We start from the raw sequence: 11,094 nt of genomic DNA, 5'->3' as shown, positions 1-11,094 counted from the left end.
GCACTCATGTAACAATGCTATTCTGCCGAATAACTATAGACAACTAATTTGGACAAATTATACTGGTATGAATTTAGTGAAGCCAGGAGAGATGGTTGAGGTGGTTTGACCACCCAGACTGGTGTTTCTTTAAATGCATCACTTTTCAATGGAGGAGAAATGTAGGGAGGATTGATGGAGAGAGGGAGGGGATGTTTTTCATTGTCGTGTTTCAGAAACTTGCTCCCTTCTGCTCCTTCTACTCTCTTTACAAACCTTGAATCTTAACTTCAGGTCCTTTAACTCCCCAAGGGATTAAAAAAGACAGCGTTGGGTCATGATCAAGCAGTTTTATTGAACACAGTAAAGCATTAAAACATGGTGAAGTATTTCACTCGGAGCTGAAGGACATGAGCCTGGATCTCAGGCCAACCAAGCCGCTAAAAGGTTGCGTACTCTACTCTCTTTCTCCTCATGTCGTCCTCCTGTAGCGCTCCCTGTATCTTCTGGTCCTCTGTCAGAGGGAGCACTGCTGGCTGCTCACACTCTTGCTCAGCGGGCTGCTGAGAGCAGAGTGGCTCACATGGCAGGTGAAGGTGTGTCCTGAGCGCCACCTTGTGGAGGGCAGCAGGAGGGCGCTGCTAAGGGAGTAGCTTCCATCAGGCTGCCGCTGGGCCACGCCCCCCCGGACCTCCTCGCCCCTCACAGAGGCTCCGTCCTCGGACCAGGACAGGGCGGCCCCGGCCGGGTGGAAGCCCTTAGCCAGGCACACCAGAGTGGGCCCCCCCAGCCCCGGGACAGGAGGCTGGGTGGCCACCATCAGCTCCAGACTGGGGGGGGACGGGGAACCAGCTGGAGGGAGGGAGGACATTAGAGTCAGACAAACTAGAGTTTTAATGTGAACCAACGTTCTGTAAGAGCCGAAGATAAAAAGAGATGAATTACACCTTTTTAGAATCTGAGAGAAAGATGAAACTGCAGGGAGTTTATTTTTAGAAGGTTTGCATTAAGCAGGACTTTAGAGGCGTTGTATTACAGTAGCTGATATTGATGATTATCTTGTTGAGATTAGTCAAAACATCCATGGTATGATAATATGTAGTAAAAACTCTGACCAGACTGTACAAATATTATTCCTATAAACATGTAAGAGTGACTTCCAATTCATATTTTGCCTACTTGTAGCTTGGTAATTTTTGATTAAGTTAAAATAATGATGTTATATTTAGACAAATAAATTAAAAACATTGACGCTAAGCTTGATCACAAAAATATCACTACAGCTTAAATAGAATTGTAACCAAATGATTCACAATTACAATCCCACCCTTATAATTTAATATACAAGAAACAGATAAATAGGCCAGGGAAATATATTATATATCCTAGAATTTGGTAAGAAAATTAATCATAAGCTTACCAAGAATGACTTCAGTGCCGCCACCAAATCCAGTGTCTCACAGTGTTTTGCTTCCGTACAAAAACCTCTGTGCTGTAAAGTGCTGCTTGCCCTTTCCTTGCAGTTGACTCTCTTGGAGTTTAGTCTTTTAAATCAAATATAGAACGTCCCAAACGGTCCAAATCTTGACCCTGGGTTTCCACCTGCTTCACAATGTTTTGATGTGACAGAAATCTGTAATGGGGACTCATCCCTCTCTCTTAGGTCATCCCAAATGTCTTTGGTAGGTTTTTGTACGGGCGCCAGGCTGCACTGTAGCACTGTGGTTTGCACCACAGCCGACACACGCACAGTAGTATGTCGCCTCGTCTTCTTCTTGAATGCCATTAATCAGTAGATACTCTGTTTTGTCATTTGTTGTACCAGAACCAGTAAACCTACTGGGAATGCCACTTGCCCTACTGCCTGTTGTGGCAAGTAAATACTTTGGCGGTGAACCACTCTTCTGCTGGTACCAGGTCAACACATAGTTGCTGCTGCTGTCAGTTTCAGTGCAGGATATTTTGACATTGGCTCCTCTGTTCACAGAGAGGGTCTTCTCCTGGGTTAAAACGAGAGCCGCTTCCAAACCTGTTAACCAACAACGCAAGTACATTAACAACAAGAAATCACACACTGAAGAACCAGTGCGTAAGGTTATACCCTGGACGACATCTGTGTTGGAGATAACCTGAGATAAGGGGTGTTGGTAATGGTCACCTTGCAGGGTCAGCATCAGAGCAGCGATGGTGGAAGTAGAAAAAGCCATCATGAGGTCCAAGGAGTGTGGGCCGCAGGCTGAGGGAGAGTAGCTGTGTGTTATCTGGACAGTACTCTGCTGTTCTGTGCTCCATTCATTCTGCTCTCCTATAAAGAGTGCAGCGCTGAGGGACAGAAACAGCTCCACCTATTCTCTGTTTGACTGGGACTTCAACCACCCTACCAGCAGAAGAACCCTTCCTCTGACATTTGCATAACAGATGTGGACTCTATTCTGGTATATTCAATCTACTTTCATATCATCTTTCCAGGGGCTTGTTAATAAATATCATTTTCATGCTCTAGAATTGAATACGTTGAATTTTGGTTTTATATAAAGTTAGATACAAGAAGTTGAGTCTTGGTAAGTATTGGCCTGCTTTTTCAACATAGTCATTACAACACTTATCAACGGTCTCAAAGCCATGAGCCATCATGCAAACCTGCAGATATTTGGAGCTCTTTTCAGTTCCTCTTTCATGACTTTCTGTACGACTGCAGATTGGGTCACATGTTCCAGAGGGACCCCAAGGTCACGCCCTCACTTACTTCACCTTTACTCAAATCGTTATATTGTATTAAGTATACTATTCCTAAATATATATTAAACGGTGTGTCAATAAACAACTAATCAATAAAATAATTACAGTTAAAATATTCCATAAACCGATCTATTCTGAGTAGGTTTTCATGTGCAACATTCAACCACCATAACAGGCAATGTCAGGCCACAGAAAGAACGAAAAGAGGAGGTTCTGATTGTGTGTGTGTGTGTGTGTGTGTGTGTGTGTGTGTGTGTGTGTGTGTGTGTGTGTGTGTGTGTGTGTGTGTGTGTGTGTGTGTGTGTGTGTGTGTGTGTGTGTGTGTGTGTCTGTGTGTGTGTGTGTGTGTGTGTGTGTGTGTGTGTGTGTATGTTTGTGTCCGTGTGTGTGTGTTAGTGTGTGTGTGTGTGTGTGTGTGTGTGTGTGTGTGTGTGTGTGTGTGTGTTTGTTTGTGTGTATGTGTGTGTTTATGTGTTAGGGTGTAAATCCAACAAGTATGAAAGAAAGATTCTTTAAAATAAACTTTAAATTCAGATTTCAGTTATTTCAATATTTTTTTGTATTTTGCTGTGATTTGAGACGCAGCACAGAAAATAATCGACAACAAGTCTGTTGTGATTGAATGATCAAACCATCATAATGGTTTATCCTGGCTACACTCAAACATCTGTTTCCAATATAATCTGTCAAATTCTCTTCGTTTGGCTGATTCTGAAGAAGAACCATTCACGTGAACGTGATTCACATGATGCAAACAATGTAGATACAGCCCTTTGGTCCTTGTTGTAAGACATTTTGTGAAGGACTATTATAACAATTCATTATTATGAAGTCCACAAGCTCTGTGAGGATGCACATTGATTCCATTAGACAAATGTGCTGTATTACGATTGTTTATGTTTGTGGCAGGTGCACTCATATAACAATGCTATTCTGCCGAATAACTACAGACAACTCATTTGGACAAATTATACTGGTATGAATTTAGTGAAGCCAGCAGAGATGGTTGAGGTGGTTTGACCACTCAGACTGGTGTTGTCCTTTAAATGCAACACTTCTCAATGGAGGAGAACTGTGGGGAGGATTGATGGAAAGAGGGAGGGGATGTTTTTCGTTGTCGTGTTTCAGAAACTTGCTCCCTTCTGCTCCTTCTACTCTCTTTGCAAACCTTGAATCTTAACTTCAGGTCCTTTAACTCCCCCAGGGATTAAAAAAGACAGCGATGGGTCATGATCAAGCAGTTTTATTGAACACAGTAAAGCATTAAAACACGGTGAAGTATTTCACTCGGAGCTGAAGGACATAAGCCTGGATCTCAGGCCAACCAAGCCGCTAAAAGGTTGCGTACTCTACTCTATTTCTCCTCATGTCGTCCTCCTGTAGCGCTCCCTGTATCTTCTGGTCCTCTGTCAGAGGGAGCACTGCTGGCTGCTCACACTCTTGCTCAGCGGGCTGCTGAGAGCAGAGTGGCTCACATGGCAGGTGAAGGTGTGTCCTGAGCGCCACCTTGTGGAGGGCAGCAGGAGGACGCTGCTAAGGGAGTAGCTTCCATCAGGCTGCCGCTGGGCCACGCCCCCCCGGACCTCCTCGCCCCTCACAGAGGCTCCGTCCTCGGACCAGGACAGGGCGGCCCCGGCCGGGTGGAAGCCCTTAGCCAGGCACACCAGAGTGGTCCCCCCCAGCCCCGGGACAGGAGGCTGGGTGGCCACCATCAGCTCCAGACTGGGGGGGGACGGGGAACCAGCTGGAGGGAGGGAGGACATTAGAGTCAGAAAAACTAGAGTTTTAAAGTGAACCAACGTTCTGTAAGAGCCGAAAAAAGATATGAATTACACCTTTTTAGAATCAGAGAGAAAGAATAAACTGCAGGAAGTTTATTTTTAAAAGGTTTGCATTAAGCAGGACTTTAGAAGCGTTGTATTACAGTAGCTGATATTTATGATTATCTTGTTGAGTTTAGTCAAAACATCCATGGTATGATAATCTGTAGTAAAAACTCAGACCAGACTGTACAAATATTATTCCTATAAACATGTAAGAGTTACTTCCAATTCATATTTTGCCTACTTGTATCTTGGTAATTTTTGATTAAGTTAAAATAATGATGTTATATTTAGACAAATAAATTAAAAACATTGACGCTAAGCTTGATCACAAAAATATCACTACAGCTTAAATAGAATTGTAACCAAATGATTTACAATTACAATCCCACCCTTATAATTTAATATACAAGAAACAGATAAATAGGCCAGGGAAATATATTATATATCCTAGAATTTGGTAAGAAAATTAATCATAAGCTTACCAAGAATGACTTCAGTGCCGCCACCAAATCCAGTGTCTCACAGTGTTTTGCTTCCGTACAAAAACCTCTGTGTTGTAAAGTGCTGCTTGGCCTCTCCTTGCAGTTGACTCTCTTGGAGTTTAGTCTTTTAAATCAAATATAGAACGTCCCAAACGGTCCAAATCTTGACCCTGGGTTTCCACCTGCTTCACAATGTTTTGATGTGACAGAATTCAGTAATGGGGACTCATCCCTCTCTCTTAGGTCATCCCAAATGTCTTTGGTAGGTTTTTGTACGGGCGCCAGGCTGCACTGTAGCACTGTGGTTTGCACCACAGCCGACACACGCACAGTAGTATGTCGCCTCGTCTTCATCTTGAATGCCATTAATCAGTAGATACTCTGTTTTGTCATTTGTTGTACCAGAACCAGTAAACCTACTGGGAATGCCACTTGCCCTACTGCCTGTTGTGTAAAGTAAATACTTTGGCAGTGAACCACTCTTCTGCTGGTACCAGGACAACGTATAGTCGCTGCTGCTGTCAGTTTCAGTGCAGGATATTTTGACATTGGCTCCTCTGTTCACAGAGAGGGTCTTCTCCTGGGTTAAAACGAGAGCCGCTTCCAAACCTGTTAACCAACAACGCAAGTACATTAACAACAAGAAATCACACACTGAAGAACCAGTGCGTAAGGTTATACCCTGGACGACATCTGTGTTGGAGATAACCTGAGATAAGGGGTGTTGGTAATGGTCACCTTGCAGGGTCAGCATCAGAGCAGCGATGGTGGAAGTAGAAAAAGCCATCATGAGGTCCAAGGAGTGTGGGCCGCAGGCTGAGGGAGAGTAGCTGTGTGTTATCTGGACAGTACTCTGCTGTTCTGTGCTCCATTCATTCTGCTCTCCTATAAAGAGTGCAGCGCTGAGGGAGAGAAACAGCTCCACCTATTCTCTGTTTGACTGGGACTTCAACCACCCTACCAGCAGAAGAACCCTTCCTCTGACATTTGCATAACAGATGTGGACTCTATTCTGGTATATTCAATCTACTTTCATATCATCTTTCCAGGGGCTTGTTAATAAATATCACTTTCATGCTCTAGAATTGAATGCGTTGAATTTTGGTTTTATATAAAGTTAGATACAAGAAGTTGAGTCTTGGTAAGTATTGGCCTGCCTTTTCAACATAGTCATTAAAACACTTATCAACGGTCTCAAAGCCATGAGCCATCATGCACACCTGCAGATATTTGGAGCTCTTTTCAGTTCCTCTTTCAGGACTTTCTGTACGACTGCAGATTGGGTCACATGTTCCAGAGGGACCCCAAGGTCACGCCCTCACTTACTTCACCTTTACTCAAATCGTTATATTGTATTATACTATTCCTAAATATATATTAAACGGTGTGTCAATAAACAGCTAATCCATAAAATAATTACAGTTAAAATATTCCATAAACCGATCTATTCTGAGTAGGTTTTCATGTGCAACATTCAACCACCCTAACAGGCAATGTCAGGCCACAGAAAGAACGAAAAGAGGAGGTTCTGATTGTGTGTGTGTGTGTGTGTGTGTGTGTGTGTGTGTGTGTGTGTGTGTGTGTGTGTGTGTGTGTGTGTGTGTGTGTGTGTGTGTGTGTGTGTGTGTCTGTGTGTGTGTGTGTGTGTGTGTGTGTGTGTGTGTGTGTGTGTGTGTGTGTGTGTGTGTGTGTGTCTGTGTGTGTGTGTTTCTGTGTGTGTATGTGTGTGTTTATGTGTTAGGGTGTAAATCCAACAAGTATGAAAGAAAGATTCTTTAAAATAAACGTTATATTCAGATTTCAGTTATTTCAATTTTTTTTTGTATTTTGCTGTGATTTTAGACTCAGCACAGATAATAATCGACAACAAGTCAGTTGTGATTGAATGATCAAACCATCATAATGGTTTATCCTGGCTACACTCAAACATCTGTTTCCAATATAATCTGTCAAATTCTCTTCGTTTGGCTGATTCTGAAGAAGAACCATTCACATGAACGTGATTCACATGAATGCAAACAATGTAGATACAGCCCTTTGGTCCTTGTTGTAAGACATTTTGTGAAGGACTAGTGTAGCAATTCAATATTATGAAGTCCACAAACTCTGTGAGGATGCACATTGATTCCATTAGACAAATGTGCTGTATTACTATTGTTTATGTTTGTGGCAGGCGCACTCATGTAACAATGCTATTCTGCCGAATAACTATAGACAACTAATTTGGACAAATTATACTGGTATGAATTTAGTGAAGCCAGGAGAGATGGTTGAGGTGGTTTGACCACCCAGACTGGTGTTTCTTTAAATGCATCACTTTTCAATGGAGGAGAAATGTAGGGAGGATTGATGGAGAGAGGGAGGGGATGTTTTTCATTGTCGTGTTTCAGAAACTTGCTCCCTTCTGCTCCTTCTACTCTCTTTACAAACCTTGAATCTTAACTTCAGGTCCTTTAACTCCCCAAGGGATTAAAAAAGACAGCGTTGGGTCATGATCAAGCAGTTTTATTGAACACAGTAAAGCATTAAAACATGGTGAAGTATTTCACTCGGAGCTGAAGGACATGAGCCTGGATCTCAGGCCAACCAAGCCGCTAAAAGGTTGCGTACTCTACTCTCTTTCTCCTCATGTCGTCCTCCTGTAGCGCTCCCTGTATCTTCTCGTCCTCGGTCAGAGGGAGCACTGCTGGCTGCTCACACTCTTGCTCAGCGGGCTGCTGAGAGCAGAGTGGCTCACATGGCAGGTGAAGGTGTGTCCTGAGCGCCACCTTGTGGAGGGCAGCAGGAGGACGCTGCTAAGGGAGTAGCTTCCATCAGGCTGCCGCTGGGCCACGCCCCCCCGGACCTCCTCGCCCCTCACAGAGGCTCCGTCCTCGGACCAGGACAGGGCGGCCCCGGCCGGGTGGAAGCCCTTAGCCAGGCACACCAGAGTGGGCCCCCCCAGCCCCGGGACAGGAGGCTGGGTGGCCACCATCAGCTCCAGACTGGGGGGGGACGGGGAACCAGCTGGAGGGAGGGAGGACATTAGAGTCAGAAAAACTATAGTTTTAAAGTGAACCAACATTCTGTAAGAGCCGAAAAAATATATGAATTACACCTTTTTAGAATCAGAAAGAAAGATGAAACTACCGTGAGTTTCTTTTCAAAAGGTTTGCATTAAGCAGGACTTTAGAGGCGTTGTATTACAGTAGCTGATATTTATGATTATCTTGTTGATTTTAGTCAAAACTTCCATGGTATGATAATATGTGGTAAAAACTCTGACCAGACTGTAGAAATATTATTCCTATAAACATGTAAGAGTGACTTCCAATTCATATTTTGCCTACTTGTAGCTTGGTCATTTTTGATTAAGTTAAAATAATGATGTTAAGTAATAGATTCAAGCTCTAGAATTGATTACATTGCATTTAAGTTTATGATAAAATAAGATTCAAGAAGTGGAGCCTTGGTAGGTATTGGCCAGATTTTTCAAATTAGGCATTAAAACACTTAAACACGTTTCTTTTGAAATTCCGATTTCAAATATCAAATTATCTTATTAATTTTAATCAACAAATTATATATAGAACACTTTCGATGCAAAATAGTATTCAGTAGTGCTTAAACCTTTGGGAAACAAGAATATAAGAACATTAGATTTGACATTTGTAAATCATTTAAAAAAACTTTTATTTGCTACATACATTTGTCCATGTTTTGTAAGTAAGTGCGCCAATTCAGAAAGGTTAGTTCCACTCATAATGTTCATAGCAAGTATCATGACTCCATTCCCACCTTGCATGAACAAAATGTTAAGTTAATGTGTTTTTCTTTCTGAACTTACCGGCTATGGTCAAACAGTGTGAGTTAGCACAGAAAGTCACAGGTTAGATGAATAATGAAGGAAAAAAATAAAAAGAAACAATGGACTGGATAAGGAGGACATCTACAAGGTAAAACTAAAACCACACAATCGACCACACCAAAAACATTTCAGAATACATTTACGAATATGTATAGACATAGACTTATTTCACACTGTTATTTCAAACTTTTTAATGTGATACACACGTTTCTCCCCTGCAGATGAAATAGCTGGTATGTAGGCTATAAATATGCATACATGCATCCATACAATGCCATCCATTTTATGCATACACACGCATACACACATATATATATATATATATATATATATATATATATATATATATATATATATAAATATATATATATATATATATATATATATATATATTTATATATATATATATATAAATATATATATATATATATATATATATATATATATATATATATATATATATATATATATATATATATATATATATATATATATATATATATTTATATATTTATATATATATGTAACAGTGTATAATACCCTAATTATGAATAACACCCTAATTAACCTATGCAGACATTTGGGATTTAATTACCTTTGTTTTCCTTGTGGCAATTATTTTATAAATGTCTGTAATTATATGGGCCAGTTCCAGGAAATAGCACTCGTGTATTCCCTGTTACCAATAACTTTTAGTATGAAGTAAATATTACAGGAAATATATGTGCACCATCTATTCCATTATTAAAAAGAGATACGTACCATAACACCGTGAAATGTAAGACTGATCTATGCAGCCCATGAATGTAAAAATCATGATACAGTTCATGTTGACGGAAGGTTTGTCACTTGGTCAGATATAAAATGTAAGTTGATATAGCGAGTAGGCTGCCTGAAGAAGAATGATATAAAATCAAATTAGACTCTGGGACTGGTGAATACCATTAAGTTTCAAAACAGACACCGTAAAATTCTTTGTGTACGCCAGTGGTTCTCAAATGGGGGTTCTCGTACCTCTAGGGTACTTTGGAGTAGCATACTGCAGAGGTACTCCTGAAGAAGAAAAAAAAGCTAGACAATAGAAAATCAAACGTATATCTGACAAAAATTAGATAGGAGAATAATCACTACATTGGGTGAATTTGGACCCTTTTAATATTCATGTTTGCAATGCCAAATAAAACGCACATGCAGTATTTATGTTTATTATTATTATTATTGATTTTTGTTATTATGTTCTGTGCCGGTGATGGGTGTACTCAGCTGAAAAAATATCTTAGAGGGGGTACACTAATAGAAACACTTTGAGAACCACGGTATATATAAACGGGACTTATGGTTACCGCTAGAGGGCGACAAAACACCTAATTTCGATAGATTTGTTCTTTGGGAACTGGGTTAGGCCTACTGTAAAAAAAAATCTGGGATCTGGGTGGGATGATTTCAAAACTTTAGCCTATTCCAAGATGCTGCACGGAATAAAGCTGTAATATGTGAAGGGGTCAAAGAGGACCAAAACAAAATGATGGAGTAGGGCCTGCGGATTGCACCGGCCCATTGCTATGAACACGTCTGTTCCTAATGCTAAGTAAAAGCGACAACCGTCGCCATTCGCAGACCTCTCGAGCATTCAGAGGAAGAAACGGAACTCATTTTTCACACACAAATCGGTGATGCATTGCGGTCTCTGCGGACTCTGACAAGTGGAAAGTCAGTGGAGGTGATGTTCCGCAGATACCACTTGTCTTTATACGCGGGGTGCAGGCTACGGGGGAGGGGTGTGCTGTGCTCGGCTGATGTCGGGACGACTCTCTGTGATATTAACAATGTGGGTCACTCTTGAAGGCCTGCTGGTCGGTGCAATCAGTCAGGTGTATCAAGTCCCAGAGGTGAGCGCCCCCACCATGCTCCACCTCTGTGGGAGCAGCGCATTACAACACAAGCCCCCTGCCCGCCTCTTTGCTCCCTGCGCCTGCTCAGGGTACGCGGCTGTTTGCCACCGGGACGTGAGCTGTGGTGTGTGTGTGTGTGTGTGTGTGTGTGTGTGTGTGTGTGTGTGTGTGTGTGTGTGTGTGTGTGTGTGTGTGTGTGTGTGTGTGTGTGTGTGTGTGTGTGTGTGTGTGTGTGTGTGTGTGTGTGTGTGTGTGTGTGTGTGTGTGTGTGTGTGTGTGTGTGTGTGTGTGTGTGTGTGTGTGTGTGTGTGTGTGTGTGTGTGTCATGT

General features: G+C 41.8%; 1 protein-coding gene and 2 gene segments (V, D, J or C); all 3 read right to left on the bottom strand.

Annotated features, from left to right (window-relative positions):
* Nucleotides 1-314: 314 nt before the first annotated feature.
* On the bottom strand, nucleotides 315-4,547 carry LOC115543837 (Ig kappa chain C region, A allele-like). The segment is given in 2 exon segments: nucleotides 315-870; nucleotides 4,502-4,547. A coding segment is annotated over 1 exon segment (354 nt).
* LOC115543836 (immunoglobulin kappa light chain-like) lies at nucleotides 3,946-5,974 on the bottom strand. Its single transcript, XM_030356471.1, has 4 exons — nucleotides 5,765-5,974; nucleotides 5,335-5,635; nucleotides 5,027-5,064; nucleotides 3,946-4,462 (listed from the first exon to the last, which is right to left on the bottom strand). The coding sequence occupies exons 1-4, from the start codon at nucleotides 5,814-5,816 to the stop codon at nucleotides 4,128-4,130; spliced, it is 726 nt and encodes a 241-aa protein (XP_030212331.1). The 5' UTR covers nucleotides 5,817-5,974; the 3' UTR covers nucleotides 3,946-4,127.
* A 1,541-nt stretch (nucleotides 5,975-7,515) lies between these two features.
* LOC115543856 (Ig kappa chain C region, A allele-like) lies at nucleotides 7,516-8,389 on the bottom strand. The segment is given in 1 exon segment: nucleotides 7,516-8,389. A coding segment is annotated over 1 exon segment (393 nt).
* Nucleotides 8,390-11,094: the final 2,705 nt, after the last annotated feature.

This window comes from Gadus morhua, chromosome 5 (assembly GCF_902167405.1).
Source record: "Gadus morhua chromosome 5, gadMor3.0, whole genome shotgun sequence".
NCBI classification, from domain to species: Eukaryota; Metazoa; Chordata; class Actinopteri; order Gadiformes; family Gadidae; genus Gadus; species Gadus morhua.
Note: the sequence above shows the minus strand (reverse complement) of the source record. Positions and strands in the feature narration are given on the sequence as shown.

Coding starts and splice junctions, on each gene's coding strand:
- LOC115543836 (XM_030356471.1), bottom strand. CDS start 5,816: ATGATGGCTTTTTCTACTTCCACCATCGCTGCTCTGATGCTGACCCTG. Junction 5,065..5,334: donor GCGTGTGTCGGCTGTGGTGC/AAACCACAGTGC, acceptor CAAAACACTGTG/AGACACTGGATTTGGTGGCG. Junction 4,463..5,026: donor CGGCACTGAAGTCATTCTTG/GTAAGCTTATGA, acceptor CCCTCCCTCCAG/CTGGTTCCCCGTCCCCCCCC.